Below are 22,684 nucleotides of genomic sequence, written 5' to 3' on the forward strand. Positions count from 1 at the left end.
TATGTGTGGAAACACGCATGCAATTTTCTTTTGATTTTGGTTTTCTAGTGTGTTTCATAGAATCCAGGTTGTCTCTCCTCTGTCAATATTTGTGAAGAGTTAATGATCAACCTCTTGACCTCATGGCTGTTCCTGGTGTACATCCAAATCTCCTTTCTGCCTTCCTCTAAAAAATGAAGAAAAAAGTGAGTATAATTGCATGGTTCTGTGTAGATGAACTCACTCTGGATCCTGTGTTTTTGAAAACACACTGCAGGAAGCAGAGGGGTACGTGCTGCTGAATCCTGGTAAATCATTCAGCGTGGGATGGTAATGCCAAGAAATCCCAACTTCTGTCTTGCACCTGTACGTGGTGGTTGGTGCCTGGCTGGGCTTGGTGTGGGATTTTACTTGCCAAGCCCATCAGGAACTGCACAGTGGCTGCTGGGACTGCTGGAGCTCCTGGCTGGTTGTGCATCTGCCCTTGGCACAAGAGCCAGCACAGCAGGGACTGGGCTGTGGCTGGGAGTGGCACCTGCTCCTCTGGAGTCTGGCCCCTGCACTCCTGTGCTCCCCATGGCTTTTCCACAGGGACTCTGGCTCAGACCCTGTGCCACAGCCTGGGCTGGCTCAGCCTCTGCCTGTGGGGATTCCTGCTGGGGTGGCTTGGAGAAACAAGGGACATGAGGTCAGAATGAACTGGGGAGATTCTGATTTCTTTGTCCCTGCTCTTGTCCTCTTGCTTCTACTTCATCTTTGTTGCTGGCTGCTTTCATGACAACAGACTAATTTGATTCTTTTCCCTCTGAAGCACAGAGGGCACAGTTAGACAGACAGAGCTGGAACATGGTGATGTTGGGGAAAAGGAAACTTTAAAGGATGCTTTTGGACAGAGTGTGTGCACAAAGGGTGACGCTGGACAAAGGGGGATGGCAGGAGATGTTTTCAGCTGGAACAAAACACTGGTGGGCTCTGTGACCCACAAGCCACTGTGGGACAGTGCTGCAGTGTAGGGGGACAGAATATAAGAAAATAGTGTAGACAGTAATCTTACCCCTAAGGAGTTGCAGCTGGGCCAATTAGCAAAGATTAGGAACAGGCCTGACTTTAACAGGCCACAGCTGTAAGCAATGAGAAGAAGAGTGCTATAAAAGAGCTGGCTGGTTGAGGAGGGCACTGGAGTCAGTGGCTGCTTTGTGAAGAAGAAAGGGTCAGTGCTCTGAAGAGCGGCCCAGGAGAACCACCAAGAAGGTATGAATGAAACTTTCGTGATTAGGAGATAACAGTATGGAACCCCTGCAATAAGATGACAGCACTGCAGGACAAGAGCTGGCTGTCCCTGAGCACCCTGAGGCCCTGGAGGAGACAGCCAGGCCTGGCAGGCCCAGGGGAGCCCCGGCTGCCCAGGGTGAGCAGGGCCAGGGTCCTGCAGGGCAGAACAAGACCACAACACCTGCAGCCAGGCAGGAAGGAAATGGGGGAAATGTAACAGGGCAAAACCAGTGATGGGAGGGCTCTGGCCAGAAGGGAACAGGGGCTGTTCAACCTGGGACTGGGGAGGTGGTTTGGAAATGCCTCAGCCCACCCCTCAAACCACCCAGACAAACATCAGCTCTCTTTGGAGCTCTATGACTCCAGGGTAACACGAGGAGCACTGTGTCATCGTGGACATTGCCCCTGGCAGGTAATAGCTCCAGTCTCACCATAAACACTGCACCTAAATGCTTTCTTACTTTATCATCACTGGGTCCGTCAGGAGGAGCAGAGTTCATCAAACCATTATAATGTTTTTTCAGGTCAAGAGCAATAGAACTGCATGTATTGCTCAGTCTTCTGCCAGGCTTTTTGATAACAGGGACCTTAAATACCTTTATCAGTCTTCCCCTATCTTGCTTTTGGATTGGAATGTTAATACCCTCTCTATTAAGTCAGTCAGATCATCTGTGCTTTCAGGTTGTGTCTGCATGTCCTTGGGGGAAAGCCAGGCTTTGCCTCCTTTTGGAAGGCTGGTAATTTTTACAAGGTAAGTTCCAGGGCCAGGTGAGGTTCCTTAGAATGCTGAGCATGGTAAGGGAGGTAAAACTGAGGGCTCAAAGGTGAAGGCAAGTGCATGTGGCAAGCAGGGACAACTGAAGTGTTTGTTTCCATTGTCTTGTTTTGGATTTTAAATCGTGGTTTGGGGCATTTTTGGTGCATGTCCTTATTTGTTACTAATTTTCACTCTTTTGTCTCTGGTCAGTGTCCGAGTGCTGTGTGGGAGATTGTGCACAGAAATTCTGATCTATAAAACCCTCATGTTACCCTCAGTCTGTTTTACACACCTCTTAGGATGTACAAGTAACCAGCAGCAACCCCCATAAACAGTAGGACTGGACTGAAGCACCAGAACTACAGAAAAAGCTGGGGGATGAAAAAAAAAGAATCCCTTCTAACCCCTGAACCTCCCAGACCAAACAGACTCCGGCTCTGAACAGCTCAACACAGTTCAATTATTTTTTAAAGTGTTTCATCTGCCGCTATGGCAGTAAAGAATGTCCTGGCTTTCAAGAAATTAATTATAACTAAAAAAACACCAAACCCTAAGCCCCTGAAGAGCTCAGCATGCTAAAAACACACACCTGAGGTAGTTACTGCATTATACACATACCTGGAGAAAGCAGGAGCAGAGCTCTTTGGTGCCCCAGGCAGCACAGGTGTCCTTCAGTGAAGGTGTTCTCCTCACTTCAAGTGGGTGTCCCAGCCCACAGCTCTGTTCCTGTCATTCCCTCCACTCTCACAGGGGCAAATTCAACGTGTGCCCCCTACACAAACTCGCAGTCTCTCTATGACTGCTGCCAGCAGTAACTCAGTCAACACCAGCATCCCCAGAATTACAGACTACTCATTACAAAACTCTGCTCCTGTAGCACAAAGGTGATTTTTCTTAATGAAAAAACATCGACTGCCAATTACCTGTGCAAGACTCCTCTTATTGGAGGCAAGCTCAGCAGAGACAGCCATTTTCAGAGATAGAGGCAAAGAAGCCACAGAGTACCAGATGTTATTCTAGTGTCAGTCTGTAGCAGCAGGAACAAAGAAACAGCATAATCCCCTCTAACATAAGAATGTTCTCCTTCCCACTGGTAAAACAGACTTTTGCAAAGTCACTGGTAAGCCACAGTGACATTTTAGCTGGAAGCTGCCAGAATTTTTAGTGCTCAATCTGCTGGCTTTCTTTTTACATTAGTCTTCATGAAAAGAAAATCCTTTGCATGGAACACGATCAATACTTCTAAATCAAAAGCAATAGATGCAGATCTCCAAAGACATAACAACTGATTAATAAAGCAGTGAATAAAAAGAAAATGGACAAAGTTGAACAAAAAATTAACCCCCTCAGTTTTTCCACAACCGAGGTGGTCTGTGTATACCTTCATCTGAGCAATGAACAGGCAGTCCCCTCCCAAAAAAAAACCCAGAAGATGTTTTATTTTTTAAAGTGTTGCAATACAACAAATACATGATCTGTACAAAGGACACAACAGGGCCAGTTTAAATACAATCAGGAGAAAGGAGTCCCCACATTCACAGTCCTCAGACAACATCTTCTACCAGAACCTGAACCAACAATTTAAGGATTTACTTAAAAAACAAACTAAAAAACCAAACCCACCCCAAACAAGTTAAAAAATTTAAAGGTCTCCAAAGAGTCTGTGGGTGTATTGTCTTACAGCAGAGCTCATGGGGCATTCTGTGAAGGGTCACAATGGCATCTTATTGCCCTCAATGCTGATTTTCACTGCATGGGCTGTTCTGCTTTTTTTCCTGATATCTGTGAATTTCCGCATCTGTTTGTCCAGTCGACTCACCCCTTTCTTAGAGGTCCCCTGGAACTTAAAAAATAAAACTAATAATTACCACTGAAAAAAAGCAGACGCCCCAGAGGTCCAAGGCAAGCGGCACATGCGAGGTTGTGCCTGGCAAGGAGCTGGGGGAGCCACTGGGCCCAGCTGATCTGTCTGTTCTCTTCCCAGAAGGGGAAAATGCCCCCCCAGTATCTGCAGGGCCCAGGTGGAGGCAGTGGCACCCACAGCCATCACAGTGCAGGGTCAATCACTGTGGAGCTGGATACCATTTGGAAATTTTGTATCTATTGGCTGCAGCTGTCAGAACCACAGGGCTCCAGTGTCAGCACTCTGGACTTCTTGAAGGAGAGTTAGACACGGATACACTGTGACTAAGGTGACATCAGTTTCAGGCTGCCATTTATTTTAAAGGTCAGGGATTAGTATTGAGAAAGCAAAGGATTACTGAACAAAGGCAGTGTAGGGGGTAGCAAAAAGAAATGCCTAAGCTGACCATACAAGCATTGCATTTCATCTGTGTTTGAACTGCAAATGAAAAGCAGGTGGCGTAACAGTTATTCTGCACAGATTAATTCAGTAATGGTGTGCTGAAATGCCACTGAAGACAAACAGCAAGGACCTTCCAAGCCACAGCCAGTGCTTCCCAGAAGGCAATTTTCTTTAACTAGACAACAGAAACTGTAAGTGATGGAAACATGACACTTTTAAGTTTGGGAGAAACAGTGATATCCAAAACATGCTACTTAGTATCTGAAAAACACGTCCATTAGAAACTTGTTCCCATGGCTAAGGAAGGTGCTCCTGACATGCTGATTTTCAATAACATTTATTCATAAATCTGTTCACTATTCATTGAAATTATACCTAAAATTTCACAGTGATGTTTAAGAAAATATCTTTTTAAAAACAAATAAATATGAAGCTTAATATGAACTCAACAGTTATCTATGGCTTGTGCTCACCTCTTTCTGTCACTGTTAGCTTGTGGCAGCCCTGCTCACAGCATTGAAATGCAGACCAGGAATTGTCAAAGCAATTCCCACTGATGCATGTTCTCCTAACCCACACTCACAGCAGAGGATTTTTCTCCCCCGGTCTCATTCTGTAGCTCCCATCAACCTCCCCTACGGTCTCACATCATTCTACTTCCCTGAACGAGCAGCTGTGAAAAACACCTCACTGTGCCCCAGTCAGAGGTCAGCCACAGACACTGCATGCAGTGACACGAGCTCCTGTACCAAGGGCTAAGAATGCCCATGTGTCGCTTCAGGTGAATCTGGAAAACCTAATTGTGTCAGAACAGCATTCAAAACCACAGGTGGTGCAAAGCTGGTTTTGAGCACAGGTATTTTCACTGAACTCCTGTCATTTGGGTACCCTGAAGCTGTGCAGGCAGGAGCCATGGCAGAGGTTATGTGCTAGAGCCTGTTTTCTCCTGTACAAGTTCCCTTGTAGGTCACAGTACAGACACGAGAGAATTCAAGGAGAGTTTTCCAGGTTAAAGTTAGGGTGTACACACTCCTGTCCTGCATGTGCAAACTGCCAACAGCTGGAGCACATGCACTGTTCACACCTCCCTCGAGGGATACCTCTCCAACTTGGGAAGGCAGTGGTATGGCTACAGGGGCATCCTGTTGCCTTCAATGCTGAACTTGATGGCCCGATGCACTTTGCTGAGTCGTTTCTGTTCAGCAAACCGTCTCTTGTGCTTTTCCAAGCGACTAATACCTCTCTTAATAGTCCCGGGCTAGAAACAACATCTCAATTAATGGACAGAAGGAGAAAGAACAGCAGACAGCACAGCAATTGTTATTCTCCCACTTACACATATTGTACCACATACACCCCTTTAAATGAAACTGTATGAGTAGATGGATGAAGACAAAGCAACACAAAGGCCTCCACCGAAGCTGTTCATGTTTACCAAAATCTCAAAGGTTTCCCAAACTGGAATATTACTAGAACATGATACGAAAGCTGGGAGAGGTATAAAAACATCAGTGCAGTGACACAGGTACTGAACTGCAGCTTTAGCTCGAAATGCTTTAAAGCAAGAGGCCTGTAATCCTCACCTGAGAGAGAAATTCTAGAAAAGTTAACTCAAAAATCTCTTTTTGGTCAGAGATGTTCTCCTGTGAAAACATGTGATGAGCTTAGAGCAGCCTACTTATTGGAGAATTTACTGTCCACACTCTCTACAAAAGAGCTACCCTCCTGTACAGTAACCATGGTGATATGGTAACAGAATCCCAGGCCTAGGAACAGTCACCAGGACACTGCCAGTGCTTACCCTGGAGGACTCCATCTCCACGTTCCACTTGGGCCTGACGACGTAGTCTTTGTTGGAGGGCATTGGGACCCTCGCACGGGCACAGAACCCAGGGTCCCCAGGCCTGAGAGCCCTATGGAAAAAAGGATGTGACTGTTATGGACAAATCTCATCCAGAAAGAAGTAAAGCCACCCAGTGTGCTCTCCTCTGAAACACACTATATACCACTGCCTCTAAAACCTCTACAGAAATTCCACAGTGGTAGTGCCATCACAATACTTCACTTAAAAAAAAACCCGAAGTATTTATATATCCAACCTACTTTTCTTCTCCTGTTAATACTTTCTCCAGGTCCCTACGGGGAGTCTGACCACCAGAGCTGTAAGAAAAATAAATATTTATAGGCATCTATACACAGAGAAAGCAATTTTAGAAGACAATGAAGTATGTTAAAAGAGTAGAGAGACCTTAACTGACAACCCCTTTACCCTTTTTATTTCCTTTAGTATTTACACACCACTTGGTTTCTCTTGACGGAGCCTTAGAAGAATTTCATGTTTCTGCCTGCTGTTCCTACCTGCTCATTTTCCTTCGATGAGGCATCTGCTCCAAATCTCTCTGTTCTCTCTCTTCCCTGGTCATGCCTTTGTAATTTGAGGTAAGGCCGAAGATGGGTCGAGACCACTCATCTATTAAAAAAATGATGAGTTAACTAAGACCAGGCTTTTGTTTCTCTCAAACCACTCTGGTGATCAAATACAGCTTGGAAAGTCTGTGGCAAGTATTTATGCTTCCTTTCAACCAAACAATTTTTGAGCCCTTAGTATTTAATGGAAAATCAGCCTTGTGAACAGAAAGCAAGAGCTTTCATCCCCAAAGTTTCTTTGCTGCCTGCTCTTCTACAACATCTCCAAGCTCTCAGAAAGAATACTGAGTGTCAGGATCTCCTGCACAACTCAGGAATGCTGTTTTAAAAATATGCAGAAAAGGTCCTAAAGAATGTAAGTTTATCATCAGTCTGCAGCCATTCTGAATGGAATGCACTCCACATGGAGTACAGTTGAGTAGTCAACATTCAGTCAGCTAAGTTGCCTCTGAAGTCCATGGAATAAACAGCATTCTGGCAGCACCTTCCTGCCTTTTCAGCATATACAAAAGATCTGGACAATGAGCCAAGAGAGAACTGCAGCAAAACAAATGCCATCCTCTGCTTTGAGACAATGGAACAGGTTCATGCAGAAGCTAACGTAACAGTGCTTATTAATAGCTCTACAAAGTCATGAAAAACATCAGTGACGTTCCTACACTGCAGAATCTTTTCTACAGACAACAGTAGTGCATCAGAAACCGATGCAGAAGTTCCATTCATCAGCAGTGGGATCTCAGAGAGGCACAGGCAGGTTTACATACTGATCAGCTTCCCAGCCATGTCCTTGTTCGGTCTCGACTCCTTGGGGTGTTTGTACAGGTACATCACAGCCCGTCCAATGCCACTGTGCTTCAGGGTCTCCTGGCTCACACTGGGCAGCTGCAGAGAAAAGGAAAAGTCAGAATACAGCAATAAATTATGTCTGAACATTAATGGTGTCACTGAACTTTGCAGAAATACCTTTCACTTAAATCAGCTTGGAAAACTTAAATGTTCTTGTTGTCCCACTGGGAACTGTGTAAAGAATCAAACACCTAAATCTAGAAATCTGCCATAACATTCTTGGTTTATACACAAAATTAGGTAGCTGTCTAGAACTTTTTATTCCAAATGCTCTCTAGTTTATATCACCCCAAAACTATGCTACTGCCTTCAAATCATTCATTCTGTAAATAAAAACTTACATGGCAAAGACACTCAAGCAATCAGCTTAGCCACAGACACTAAAAGCCTACACTGAGTGTGAGGGACCTTCCTGTGCACTGCACACTTTAACAGAACAGAAAAGAGAAGGGACCACAAGGGAAGAAAATTCAGGGATGCACAGCAAGTAACTCTTCACTTAAATTTGAATATAAACCTGAAACAGGAAGGCAGGGGCAGATCATCTGAATTCTTTTACACAAGCACACCTGTTCTGCAGGTTGCTTCCTTGCGTGTTTCACTGCACAGCCCATCGGCAGAGCTGCAGTTCATTTATCACCTCACATTTCCCTAAAGCACATGACTGTAAAACTGTGGACAAGCTCCAAATCAAATGTGAAAAGTCAGGTCCAAACCTCTTGCAGGATCTTCAGAAGCTCCTCTCTTATCTTTAGTGCTGGCAGACTTCGGTCTGGAAGAGGAGAAAGCCACTCTTTGATGGCAGACATAACACCACTATCGATGAAAGTTTCTTTGAGATCCTGCCTAAAAGGTTTAAAGAGAAGCCCAAAAGTCATGTAATATAGCAACATCTTAAGATGTGATGCCCCCTCAGGAAAACAGCATATTTGAGTTAAGTTAAATTAAGAGGGGAAATTATTTCTATAATTTTATGTTTTTGAGGTCACCTAACTTCAGCATTTACTTGGAATAAAGAAAGTGGTTTACTGCATATTCAGTATAGCTGTAGTGTAACTCCATGAAATCTTACAAATTCTGACTATTGCCCAGGGTTGCAGTTAACTGAAAGAATGACAACTCACTTTTTAAGATGCATAACTACAGTTGGTAGCAAAGTTAATTTCTTTAGTGCTGGTTTCTTTTGTGTATTCAGCTGACGATCCTCCTGTAGAGAGTTGAAGAATCAGCACAAGTTAATCAAAGAAAGAAATCAGTAACTCCCATTCTTTGCAACACTTACAAGAAAAAGACTAGTCTATTAAACTAGAAGTGCAACTTTGGAGGGATTACACTAATTTTGTCCCCTGCTCCACAGCTCACCAACAATTATGCAACAATTTCTCTGAAAAAAGGGTCATCACTTTAGTCAGTATTTCCCAATAAGGCATCACATTAGGAGAGTGCTTCTAAATTTACTTTTTTTTTCACTTCATGACTTAGACTGTCTACAGTAACTGGAGGTCCTCTATACTGTGCACAGATAACACTTTGTTAGTAAAGCCTCACCTGAAAACAGAAAAATAGCTAAGCAGAACAATGGGAAGGGAGAACATGTATTTTCACCTCTGTCATTTCAAAATTACTCCCATCCAAGGCCTGACTGTCACTATCTATTCAAAACTTGTCACCCATACCAAAACCACTCAATGCAATCAACAGATTTCTGTCCAGCTCTGGTAATTCCTTTCTATTTGTCCTAATCCACTGAAGGCTCTTTCTGTGCAATGTTTGTTTTACTGCAAGGGAGAAGACTCTTCTAATGCATCTCCTTCCCTGTTCCTGCCCCTGTACTTCAAACTTTGACACCTCATTTGAAACATCTGGCTGTCATCTTGTCTGAGAAAGGCTTTCCTGCCAAGAAGTTTCAGTTGCCTTCCAGATTGCTTTCTCACTCTCCCCATCTTTCTGAACTCATTATCCTGATCTTGTTCTCAGAAAGATGCTTTTGTTGCTATTTGTAAAGCTCCTCTAGTTTCTAAAGTCATGTATATCCCTCAATTGGTTTTAATGTGTTTTGCTGTGCTGTTTATTAATTTGATTGCTACTCCAACAAAACAGAAGACACCTGACAAAAAGCAAGATCCCAAAACACCTTCTACAGTAAGATATTAAACATTTCTCCTAGAAAAAGGAAGAAGGCCCCATGAATCTGTTACTCTGATGTCATTACCACAGCACTGTAATTCAGTTTGGAAAAGGACTCTTCTCAGAAACAAATACCAAAGTATGACACATGCCAGTAACATCATGATGAAATGAAAGCATAGTCCCTTTCTCAGTACTTAACATACTACTAGGTGGTTTATAGAGCACCTATATATCCCTTTTGAAAGAAGTTGATCTCAGCTGATGGAAGTTTAGCAATTTACCTAATTTTAGTATTTAAAAATTAGTATTCTATCAAAATTTCAACAGAATGTTTTCATTTAGAATAGCAAAATAACATTTAGATGGTTATACAGACATTAGAAGCTTTCCATAGTGTACAGATTACTCCTGCTGAATACAAGCCAGATTTTTGTATCTTATTAATCACACAATTTTCCCATAGAAGGGAACTGAATTTCAAGGCATATTTGGAGCCTGGGAAACTGACCTCAGCAGCTTCATTCATCTTCACAATCATGGCACTGACCACATCATCTGCATCACTGATGAAAGTGCCCCCATCACGGTTCCGCCTGCGCTTGCCGCTCATGCTCTTCTTCCTCTGCAGCATCATGTCAAAATCTGACATGAAGTCCATGCTGAAACACAACCACAGTGTTAACTGAGGGCCTTGGTAGGAAATAATTGTGTGTTTCTCTAGTGCACAAACACTGTGTCTCAAGGTCCCTGGGAGATAATTAATTATCCTCAGTATGCAAAATGCAGAACTAGCAAAGGGCTCCAATAGCTCCAGACCTTGCTGTAATACCAATATGTGCACACCTGTAATATCCAGGATCCATAATGCCCTTTCACCAAAATCTGGCATTAACAAAGGAATATGTAACACAATGACTTACTGCTTCCCTCTTTTGATGTTATCATCAGAGTCTGATTCATCTGCTGTCTCCTTCATGTCTCCATCACCTTTCTCTTCCTCCAAATCCTCCTGGTTAAAACCCTGATGAGTACAGATAGTGCAAATCAGTGTATGGATCAGGACTGAGCATCTACTCAGCTGCCTGACACTAAAAAAGCTTCAGGTAAGTCTTCAGAGGATCTGGAAAGATGAACAGTCTTTTTAATTCCCTGTAACTACTGTCACACCAACAATTCTCCCAAAAGATGAGCTGTAAATGTTATTTAACCCAAAGAGTACCCCAGTGAGTCCAGCAGATACAAAACTGACCTGATGCAGCACAAACACTGTCTTCAAATCCAGCAAGTCAACAGGAGACATCCACAGTAACACTTACCGTAAATTCCTCCTCTTCCTCATCACCAGATTCTCCAAATATATCTGCAATCAGGTTCCTGTGAAGGTAACAGCAACATTAATCTACTTGGACTACAACAATGAGATGTGCCTTTTCTGCAAAATCTCTTATGACTGTATGAAGATTGCCCTTTTGTTCTGTCTCCTTCTGCTGACCTTTCTCTTCATGCCACCAAAGAAAGTGAATTCTCTGGTTGGGATTTATCCATTTTCCATTCACCATCACTCCCCCTGTCTAAAACCCCAAAAGAATTCATATTCTTTCCCACTTACTCTTGTTCATTTCCAGATTCACTGTCACTGCCAAACAGATCTTTCCCTTTTTTCTTCCCAGCATTCTCTTTTCCTTCTTCTTCCTCCTCCTCACTGTCGGATACAACATTTTTCTTCCTTTTGTCAGATTTCTCTGAAGCAGCATCACTGTCCGATTCTTCGGCATCGGAAAGGATTCGTACCTTTTTTGCAGCTGCCAGCAGAAAGGAGCATTACTACATGTCCCAGGAACAGAGGGGACAACTGTTACTCTCAAATTATTCTCTGACTAGTCTTCCAACACCAGACCATTGCCATTTCCTAAAAAGCATATCCATTCTGATGTGTTTTATTAAATCAGCAAATGGAGCTTCCATACACCACATCTATTAATGAAAAAAATTGTAATTTCAAATCTCTCACCCCCAGTATATGAAAAAAACACACAGGAAAAAAATACTAGAGAATCAGCAATGAAATAAATAAATAACAAACTATCATGTCAACAGATGCCACTTAGATCCTTACAGTCTTCTGTTAGACCTACTTATTACTCAGAAGTGTTAGACACACATTCGCACAGCAAAGCAGTCAGAACAACAAATGCAGTTCTGCTCCAAAACTAAATCTGATTTATGGTTTCTCAACTTAAGATGCTTTATTCACACAAAAGCAATGATTTAACTTTCACACCACTATCTGTCACAGCACAGTATAGTTTCTTACGTGTTTTCTCATTGTCATCCTCACTATCAGAAAGGATGGCTGTTTTCCTCTTCACTGTCTTTTCTTCCTCTTTTTCATCTTCATCACTGTCTGATATTTTACGTCTCTTAGGAGCTTCGTCTTCACTGTCAGAGCCCTGAAATCCTTTCCTTACATGTTCATTATCTGAATGATGAGAGTCATTCTGCACCTTTTCCTTCCTGTCCTCCCCATCGCTGTCTTCAGACTCTATCTGCTTGTGTCTGGACACATCCTCGCTCTCTGAGTCGCTGGCTGGCTGCTTCTGAGGCTCTTCACTCTCTGAGTCGCTGGCTGCCTGCTTCTGGAGCTCCTCACTCTCAGAATCACTGGCTGCCTGCTTCGGGAGCTCCTCACTCTCGGAATCACTGGCTGCCTGCTTCGGGAGCTCCTCACTCTCAGAGTCACTGGCTGCCTGCTTGTGTGATTCCTCATTTTCAAAATCACTGCTGTGATCCCTTGGAGGTTCTCCGTTGTCAGAATCACTCACTCGATGATTTAAGGTCTCTTCATTTTCAGAGTCACTTAAATGCTGGTTTGGACGGTCCTCAGTATCAGAGTCACTGTCTTTCTCTCCATGAGTTGCTTCATTTTCTGAATCACTGACATTGTGATTTGGGGGCTCCTCATTATCTGAGTCACTTTCTTTTTGCCTTGGGTTATCTTCATTTTCAGAGTCTGTCATATGAGGCTCTCCGCCTTGCCCATCATCTTCTCCATCACTGTGTTCATTCTGAAACAAAAAAAAAATCTCAGACAACTACGCAAAAACACCTTAAAAAGTAAAGAAAAACGTCTGAATTTTTTGCTTGTCTTTCCTCCAATGTGATTACCCAGGGTGCTGCAAACTGAAATACTGTCTATGTAGAAATAATTAGACAATTTGCATCAAAAGACTACCAAATACTTCACATCAAAAAAAGTATTATCAATGGAAGTATGTCCATCCTGCAGCTCCATGGTATTTTGAAAGCAGTAACAGAATTCATAGAACACTTTAAGCATAAAGTCTAAGAAGGGTCCAGTTGCTCAAGAGTAAAGGCTTAGTACTTTTATTTTAATAGGTCAGGCCTTCAAAGTGGTTTAGCTGAAATTCCCAATAACAAAGCAAGAAAGAGTATCTTGCATTTGTCATTTTATTTTCCTGAAGATCTCAAACAGACATTTCCTGTATGAAATACATCTTACTGAAACAGCACACGCCTTATGCTCCAAATGAAGCTAGCGCCTGTTCCTTGTCGAGGAATCCTATTTAAGAACAACCCAAGACCAAAAGCCTAGCAAAAAACAAGAATAAAGTTTTAGTCAGACTTTCAGAGTATTACTGCTGACCAGCTTTGTGTTTCAGATTCAACAACTCTCTCCCCTGTGCTGACAGCTCCCATGCTTGTCCAGACACCCAAGATAACCCATGCACAAACCCCCCCATCTGGCAACTTCAGAACTGAAACAATCCTTTGACTTTTCTACACACCAAAAAATACTGAGGCACATGCTCCATTTTTAAGAGAACATCTCAGAAGCCACCTTACTAAGTATAATTACTTACAGCATCATCTTTTATCTTTCCAACATCTAAAATCTACTTGGTAAAAAAATCTTCATCGCATTTACCTGAGAATATGAAATTAGACTTGAAAACTCATTCCATTAATTCAGCTCTCACAGCTACTGTCACCATAATCCTGCTTTCAGCTGAAAACAACAACATTGAACAAGGAACTTCTCTTTCGCATACTCAAAGCCTCAATCAGGCTTTTCTCAGTCATTTTGTCTCAGCTATAAGCTTTTTCTACTTGCAAACTGAGTATTTATTGTGACAGGAGATGCTTTAAGACCTATATGTCCTGAAGTTTCCAAATATTTTTTTCTGCAATTTAATTTCCTTGGAAACAGACTTTCTATCTATTTTTATTTTCTCTAGTCCTTCTACTCCCACATTCAGAGTCATAAAAAATGTAGGTGTAGCTGCCCTACACCTACAACAAGGAATACTACTGATCTTTAAAATGCATGATGCAGGAAGAACTTAAAATAAAATTAATTTCAATTGCTTTTAGGAACTACTTCCTCCATAATTATTCTAAGTGGCAAAGAGCATTGCTTCTTAAGACTTTGGACTTTATATACTTATTCCTTTTGCTAGCACTTGATAAAGATCTTCTAAATTACTGCAGAATGACTAACAAAGTTACTGAGCAATGAAAAAAAAACCCCAAGACTATGAAATTTTAAAACATGCACTTCAAATACTACTTCACTATTTCCATGTTATTTATGCTAACTACAAACAGCTGCTGTGACCATCTAAGTTGTTTTCTCTCTGCTGGTTGTTCCTGTCTCTACAGAGATACATCTTTTGCATCTTTCGTATCCAGAAATTCTCACTTCCCCTCACAGAAAGGAAACGTGGTTCCATTAAAACCTGAATCTGGAATTTTAAAGAAATATTAATATTAGGAAGTGACAGAACTGAGGATGTACTCAACTGCTCTCTGCTTGTTAATATTTTATTCCCTTACAAAAAAATCAATTTGATTGCCCTTCTCCTGCCTGGTATATCCCACATAAACCTATCACAGGTGAATGTGACAGATCTTCCCTGGCTGTATTACTTTAGAGTAAAGAAAACTGCAGCTGGAAACAGAACAGAAAGCAGATTGCACAGCAGTTACAGGTAAGGTCATTGAGAAACACTGAAATCAAACTGGTATCTACAATAACAAAAATTATTTAATCCTTGTTTTTCTACCATTTTATTTTGTGTGAGTTTGTCTGTCTTCTCTCAATGTCAGATGGTGAATGATGAACAGTACTGATAATTATGTCAGCAGTAATTAAGGATTTTGCTAAACAAACCCAAGGAAATTAATAAAAATAGTCCTCTTTAAGATATTAGGACCATCACCTTCCCAGCTTCCACTTTAGGAATTCTTTGGTGAACAAATAAACAAAATTAAGAACCAACAAGAATCAGTAATGATTCTTCATATTTCTAAGGTCGGAAGTGTGGCTGCAGGTTATAAATGCACCTGTTCAGAATTAATCACTAAATTACAAAGAATTTCTTACGCAAAACCTTGGTGAGAAGACACTGTAATTACAGAGCATTATTACTGAAGATGATGACAGGATCCCGAATCTTTAACCTGTTACTGCAAAGTGACAATCACGGCTGAGAATGAAGATGTTTGGTGGGGGAGAGCAGACACACAGCACTCAGACTCGGCCTCAGCTGCTGCAGTGTGAGCACCTGAGGTGTCAGGGGTGGGTGTCCCTGCCCGCTCAGGGCACAGGCACCACCCCTGGGAGAGCTGAGAGAGCTGAGGCAGGCAGCACCAGTGCCAGCGAGGGCAGCGCTGCCCCAGAGCCCCAGCAGCAGCACAAAGCTCCCTCTGCAGCACAGCTGAGACCTCATAGGGCAGGGCCTGCCCGCTGCCCGCAGTGCAAGAGGCTGCTGCACACAATTCATCACTCTGCATGTTTTGGAATATAACTGACATAAAAGTGACCAACTTCCCAGTAAAATGACAAAATGCTGCTGGCTATGCTTGACAGTCTTCACCTTCCCTTTTTTATTTGTTCATCTCTACAAAGCTGCTTTCAAAGAAATTAAGTATGTCATTTCTGAGTTTTCTAGTTTTCATTTTCCAAACGACTGACTGAAAGATCAGACATCCTCAAAACGGAGTAGGTCTCAGGTAATTGCTACTGCATTTTTCTCTAATTCCTTTGCTTTCTTTTCTTCCTCCTCTTTATCTATAAACATTTTAATTGAGATGTCCTTGATTTTTGTTTAATGAAAGAATTCTATAACATGAGGCTTTAGTACAGTATAAAATAAGGAATATATCAAAATCAAATTTACAGTGTTACACTTCTACATAAAAATTACAGCTACCAAGCAGTTTACTGGATCAACATGCAGCCACTTTTAAGAGCTACTTCTTCAATAATTTAGTAACTTCAACAAAATGGAACCCATCCACTACAATTTCATGAGAGATGAGTATTAAACTAAGACCTACACAACCATCATGGGCATATCAGCAAGTTCCTCCTTTTTTTCAGGTATCACATATTTGTGTTTGTTAACAGTCACAGTCTAACCACAACTTAATTCATGAAACAGCAGCAACTTGGTGGAAGTGTAAAAACAAAGTTATTACAGATTTCTGTATGAGCCTGACTTGGACAAACACTGTAAACGTGATTTCAGATTCATTACTGTACTAAAACTAATTCTAATTGTCTAAAGCAGAATCAGTAAGGACATCAAGGAGAACATTTATAGATAAAGTGGGATTGGGGGAAGGAAAGCCAGAAAAGAATTGTGGAAAAGAAAAACCCACATACCTGAGACCTACATAAGTAATTCCTCAGGATTCCCCTTTTCTTTAAAGTTAAAAACCTGAAAGAAAAGTTTGAAATTTTAAAACTTCAGTTCTTTACATCTGAGTTCTAAATTAGAGACAAAATAGTAATTAAATTGACTTAACTGATTAGGCTGCCTAAAAAGGTTTTATTACCTTTGAGTATAATTTCTCCCACACACTCCTAAAGATGAAGAATATAGGAGGATGGGAGAATATTTAGAGTAAATAAAATGACAAATGACTGAAAGCTACTCCTTTCAGAGATGGCTGCTCCACATTATTGCCTTTTGAGTGCAAAGAGAACTCAACGGACGGAAAGAAAAATTAAGACTTCATAGCAAAACAAAGTATTTGAATTTTGATTTGAGCTGAATCAAATAAAGCATGAAGACAACTCGCATTTAGTATTGGTCAAAAAGGTGGCTTAGCTTGGCTCTTTTATTTTAATTGACTTCCTGAAGTATTTTATCTACAGAGGAATATTCAACCACCATCACAGAACAAAGTCTTTAAAATACAGACACCCCTGCACATGAAGAGGCCCAGTTAACAGTGATAACTGGTACCTTCTGCTCACCTAAATCTGAAGAAGACATGCTGCAGATGTAAACAACAGTCAACTACCTGGCCACAGTAAATAAAATTAAAATCTCAGAGAAGTGCTCAGAAAAGTAAGAACCAATAATCAAGCATAAAGCAATGACACAGAAGAAAAAGATTAATATCATTGTAGCAGCAGCATGACTTCACACACTCATCACACTTTTCTTTCATAAAACAGAAGTACTAAATTCCTCCAGACAGTCAGTTATTTTTCCCAGCCTGAGAAATGTGTTTCCTGCCACACTGAAATTGCAATTGTCACAGTGGCAGATGCTGCCTCACACCAAATCTATTTCTTCCCTTGGAAACATCAACACTTATAAAAAAAAGTAAATTCCAAATGTGCTTTACAATTAAGTTCAAATATATGGGAAGAACTTTCATTTTATAAAATACAATCTTCATCTACTTTTTAACTCTGAGGGAAGTATGAATTCAGTAAAGGCAGGGCAAAAAAAAAGAAAAAATAATTAAAAAAAAAAAGGATTGTAAGTTTTGCCACAGTGGAGTCAAGCCTTCTCTCACATCAGCCCTTGTTGCATTTTAAGCAATTTCTAACACGTGTAACACCGAAAACCCAGTCAGAATAAATCCTGATCTTTACATACAATACAGTAGAATAGCAGAACACCATGAAGTGGCTTTGATTACAGTTTTTATAAGTATCAAAAAGTTCTCTGTAACTTTGCTAGCAGAAGACCTGAATTCACAGGCCAAAATTATTCCTTCCAACTAAGACCTGATGTAGCTCTATTGTTAGTAACAAACAATTCTTAAAAATTAAATCTCAAATTCCCAAACTGTCCTAGAAGTCTAAAGGGAGCCTTCTCTTTTACTAGAATCTCTTCTCAGCCCAGTCAATCCACAAAGTGACTCTCGAGAAACAACACTGGACCAAAGCCTTTCCATGCTGAACACTGCTCCAAGAGGGGAACCACTTCAGAGGAAAAACTGGTCCCATTTAGGAACCTGAACCTGCTCCACATGCACACCTGCTCCTTTGTGAATGACAAGGTGGAAACCAGCACACAGCAGACTCAAGAGTCAGTGTCCCCATCTGACATGGAAGCAGGGAGAGCATTTACTCTCTCTTAAGGAAATCACCACCTCCAAAGCGTGTGGTTTTACAACACTGTGCAGAATTTCAGGTAAAATTCCTCATAACCCCAACATTTTATCTCTGTGAAATCGAGGCTAACCGAGTACAACTTACTCAAGTTCAGAACAGTGTGTGCTACCATAACAAGAAAAAAACCAAACAAACCCTAGCCAACATACTTGTCAAGAGACTATCCAAGGCTTTTTTATGGAAATAAAGTTTTGCCCGATGGAACCCTTAAGAGGAACTCAATAAACACGTATGTCTCGGTTACGAGAGAATGCCACTTTAAACAACAACAAAAAAGAATTCAGAGAAGAGTAAACTTTATCTAGATAAAGCTCCCTTGGTACCTCTGAATGGTGCCCTACACTTCCATTCTCCGATCCAGAATGTTGTTCGTTTCCTTCATCTTCCACATCAGATCCTGAATCTCGCTCGTCTTGCACTGGAGTAGCTCCTCCATCATCTATTCCGAGATTTAAAAAAGAAAGTAAAACTCAGCGTTTAAAGGAACCGTACGGGAACCGGGCGGGCTCCCGCTCTAACGGGGCAGGGAAACGGGGCTGTCCGAACGAACCACCCCAGCCACCACCGGGAGCGCACAAATCCTCCTGCACCAAGCGGGCAGCGACTGCTGTGCTGCCCGGACACCGGACTGTTGCAATTAACGCCCTCAGTGCTGCCCTCAGGCCAGGGCCCCGCCGCTGTCCCCCCGAACCCGCGGGCCCTGCCGTGCCCGACGCCCTCCCCGGAGGGTGCTGCGCACCGCGCCGCTACCTGACTGCTCCCCGCCGTAGTAGTGGGTGTCCATGCCGCGCCCCGGGCTGGCGGCGGGCGCTGCCCCGGGCGCTCCCTCAGCGCGGGCCCGGCCCGGCCCCGCCGCCTCGCACAGGAACAAGATGGCGCCTCCCCGCCCAGCAGCGCCCCCGCTCCGCGCGCACGGTGCGCCGGGTCTCGCGAGACTTCTGGCAGCGGCCGCCAGGGGGCGCTGGCCGTTCCGGCCGGCCGCGCCCTGTGGCCTCGGGCTCGGCCACAACAAACCCGGGAACGTTTCGGCCTCTCCGCTTCGCTTCCCTCCCAACCCACACCACCACCCTTAGAATATAGCTTGGTTTCAGCTTGACAGCTGAAGCGCTGGGGAAACTGAAGGAGCCTTGGAGGATAAAAGGCTGTTTGTAACCCCTGGGTGACCTGGCAGTGCTCACCTGCTGGGTGACCTGGCTGTGATCCTGGCAAAGGTGCTGCCGTGTCTGAGTCCTGCGGGAATTCCCAGGAGACCAAACCAGCCCCTGACACTGTAAATGGCTGCCGGGAGCCACAGCCCCGAGCCACCCGAGAGTTCCAACATCTCCCTTCTGCCAGACAAAGGGCCATCTGCTGCGAGGCTTCCCACCGTGACTGAGGGTGGGAGATGTGGAGGGTGATCTAGAGAAAAGATTTTGCCATTTAAATAATAGGTAAATTTATGTGCTCTTTACAAGCCAAGTCAGCAAGATTAACGCGCATCCCCACAAGAAGGTGGCGAAGCAGAGCAGAGCTCAGGCACACGAGTGGGCTCTGATCTTTCGAGGGGGCTGGCAATGCTCATGTTTGCAGCTGGCTGGAAGGGGACCCACCATGGCCATGGAAAGGAAGGACAGATTCTCAGCAAATTGAGGCCTGGCTGTCCTGGCTGAGCTCCAGTTCAATCTAGTTCATGTGTGGGTGGTTCCTCCAGATTTAGCCTTTCAGGATTGACTGAAAGTTCACCCTGAGCTCCCGGGGGATGGTGACTTCCGGAGTAAACCTGGGCAGGGCAAAACAAGGCTGGTGTTTTTCAGGGATTGTTGTGCTCTGTTTCAATAGCCCCTATCCTCTGAATAGTAGCATTACTCATGTATTTGGCATGCACATGATATGCTAGCTGAGGGTTATTAGGGATGGCTGCTGTCATTCCTGCAGCATTTCAAAATGATGAGTCTAATAATTGCGTATGGTACTGGTGACCTGCCCCTCAGTCTGTCATAAAAGCACCTTCATTTTTTAGGGGAATACAGGTCAATATCAGACAGATAGAAAATTGCTGCCCCTGTCATCTGGTCTATTTCATAACAACAGTGACTTTTCTAATTCTGCATGATGCACCCTTGTTCAGAGCCATCAAAATTTAGTAAGTTGAGTATTCAGGCAAAATTAGTCTAATTCTTCTGTGCTAGAGGCACCTTGGAGTAGATGGCAGAGAGGTTAAGCCATTATTAACCAACATTTTCTGTCCAGCAACAATCATAGTTTCATGCAGAGAGTTCAGTGTACCAGGCTAAAGACAGCTAACTCTCAGGACTGAGTCATTACTCAACATCTTCTACAGTGAAACACCTAGAAGGAGAAAGTGGCAGTGGAGTCAGATGTTTCTCAGATACAATTCTAAATTCTTAGCAAAAATGGAGGAAACCTTTTTTTTTTTTTTCCCCTGAAAGAAGCTTCCATAAAACACAGATAATGTCTCTGTTTACAGCTCTACTGCTCTGGTCTTTTCCAGATAGCCACAAAGATCCTTAAGTGAGTCTCAGGACCACACTCTTAATGGTATCATGTCCTTTTTTCCTCTTCCCATATGATTTTTACTTCTTTTAGATCTTTGCACTGTGTGGTTTCACTGACATCTTTTCTGGAAGGAGCAGGCCCATGTAGCAGTATGTGATGGGAGGCTCCTGTCATTGCACTTCTCTGACTTCCATAAAGAAATTGAATGACTTTACACAACTGACTAAATAGAAGGCAGGATGAAAACTTTACAACACAACAAATAAAGGAATAAGGAAATAACATGGGAGTAGTGTAACAGAAAATAATTGAAAAGGGAGAACATAAATAGAAGCGAACAAAAAAAAACCCCAAAAATCCTTGTTGAATAATCTGTACCAGGGTACCTGAAAAGTGTACCAAGGTGCCTAGAAAACACAGAAATCTATCCCATACTAAAGTTCCAAGAGGATCACAGTATGATGATAGTCTAGCTTGGAAATTAGTCCTTTATAGATATGTGCCATGTTCTGCAGTGATGGTGAGTCCCAAATTCCAGATGCACTAAGGCAGCACTGATAAAAGATTAGAGATTTTGTGCATTTACTGAGAGTGGAAGGAGGCACAGAGGTTTCTTCCTAGTTGTTATGAATTCCAATCTTTCTGAAATGAAACCTCCTAATCTACTTGTGACACGCCACATGCATCACCCAGGAGAGGGAGCACTGTGTCTGAAACAACCTCACCTCATGGATGCTGAATAACTGTGCCTCCATTCCAGCCCTCGTGCTGCAGGTAACGTGTGTGTGCACACTAACCTGCACATGCCTTTGTTCCTCATGAGCCAGAGCTTGGCAGCAGCAGTCTGTAACATACTCTTGTAATACCATCCTGGCTGCTTTCCAAAAGGAAGGATGGAGTGACAGTCAGACCGTAATGGGATTGCACAGTGGGGGAGAATGACCTGTCTTCTAGCAAGCAGCGTAAGCAGCGCCCACTTGGCATGTGTGAAGGTGTGTAATGACACAGATCCCAGAGCCCTGCCAGTCTGCCTCACTGTGCAACTCCATGAACAGGCTGGAATGAAATAAGCCTTTCCCTGAGGAACAGAATGCTCAAGAAAACCATGCGATGCCCTTGGAAATCCTTTAATGGTATGTACTTCTTATTTAGTTTGTTTCCTGCACTGCCCCTTTCAGGGTTAACAGACATCAGTGACTTAGAGCTACAAATCTGCTTAAAGGAAGGGAAGCAGGTTAATGTAGGCAAGAGGACTGCTGAATGAACAGTTTAAATTGCAAATTGTTACACCCAATCCACCTCGCTTCAGAAACCTCAGAGAAATAACTAGTTTAACATAAAATGATGTGTGGTACCCAGGACCTGCTGCAGAAGTGACAAGGCCACTTTGATTTAGCTGGAGAGAAAATATGAAAGGTAATGCCATGTGCAAATTAAACCCTTTGATCGTGACATCAATCTCTTAATTCGGAAGTGTCAGGAAGAGGCAGTTTTGTTAACACATGTCTATCTGGACAGACCTATTACTTTGAACAACAGCAGGATTAAATTCACCAGGGTTCATCCAATTTTATTTTGTTGCTTTTCTCGGTGCAGCATTCATCATAGAATCACAGAGTGGTTTGGATTGGAAGGGGCCTTAAAGCTCATCCAGTTCCACCATAACAGGGGCATCTTCCATATCCCAGGTTGCTCCAAGCCCAGTCCAACCTGGCCTTGGACACTTCCAGGGATGGGGCAGCCATGGCTTCTCTGGGCAGCCTGTGCCAGTGTCTTGCTACATACTTAATAATTTTTTGAGCTTTATTACTTAAGCTGTAATGTCACAATCTTCACCATCAGCAATTTGCCTAAAGGAAAGCTTACAACAATTGATCAGCATAGACCATGCCACAGATTATCCCTAATTACCACTACAAATGTTCCTGTGCCCTGCACAGTCCCTCACCAAACTCTGTGTTCAGCAGTACATTGCGTTGCTCATTCCTGGCAAGTTCCTCTCCTGTCTTTCCCCGTTTGCACAGCTCAGTGC

The 22,684-nt window shown here is 42.9% G+C and overlaps 1 protein-coding gene across 3 annotated transcripts; it reads right to left on the minus strand.

The window, feature by feature from the left end:
• Positions 1–3,419: 3,419 nt before the first annotated feature.
• IWS1 (interacts with SUPT6H, CTD assembly factor 1) lies at positions 3,420–19,069 on the minus strand. Of its 3 annotated transcripts, none has more exons than XM_071437461.1 (14): positions 18,907–19,069; positions 18,480–18,595; positions 12,031–12,781; positions 11,326–11,518; positions 11,033–11,090; positions 10,637–10,737; positions 10,225–10,375; positions 8,711–8,793; positions 8,303–8,432; positions 7,505–7,622; positions 6,672–6,783; positions 6,417–6,473; positions 6,115–6,226; positions 3,420–3,851 (listed from the first exon to the last, which is right to left on the minus strand). In XM_071437461.1, exons 1-14 carry the CDS (start codon positions 18,938–18,940, stop codon positions 3,720–3,722), a joined length of 2,148 nt encoding a protein of 715 aa, XP_071293562.1. In that variant the 5' UTR covers positions 18,941–19,069; the 3' UTR covers positions 3,420–3,719. The 3 variants fall into 3 exon arrangements, with proteins under 3 accessions (XP_071293562.1, XP_071293563.1, XP_071293564.1); XM_071437462.1 differs by having other exon boundaries at positions 3,420–5,571; XM_071437463.1 differs by lacking the exon at positions 18,907–19,069 and adding an exon at positions 16,405–16,459 and having other exon boundaries at positions 18,480–18,564.
• Positions 19,070–22,684: the final 3,615 nt, after the last annotated feature.

The sequence above is a fragment of the Agelaius tricolor genome, unplaced genomic scaffold (genome assembly GCF_023055355.1).
Source record: "Agelaius tricolor isolate 1412-34295 unplaced genomic scaffold, bAgeTri1.0.p SCAF_12, whole genome shotgun sequence".
NCBI classification, from domain to species: domain Eukaryota; kingdom Metazoa; phylum Chordata; class Aves; order Passeriformes; family Icteridae; genus Agelaius; species Agelaius tricolor.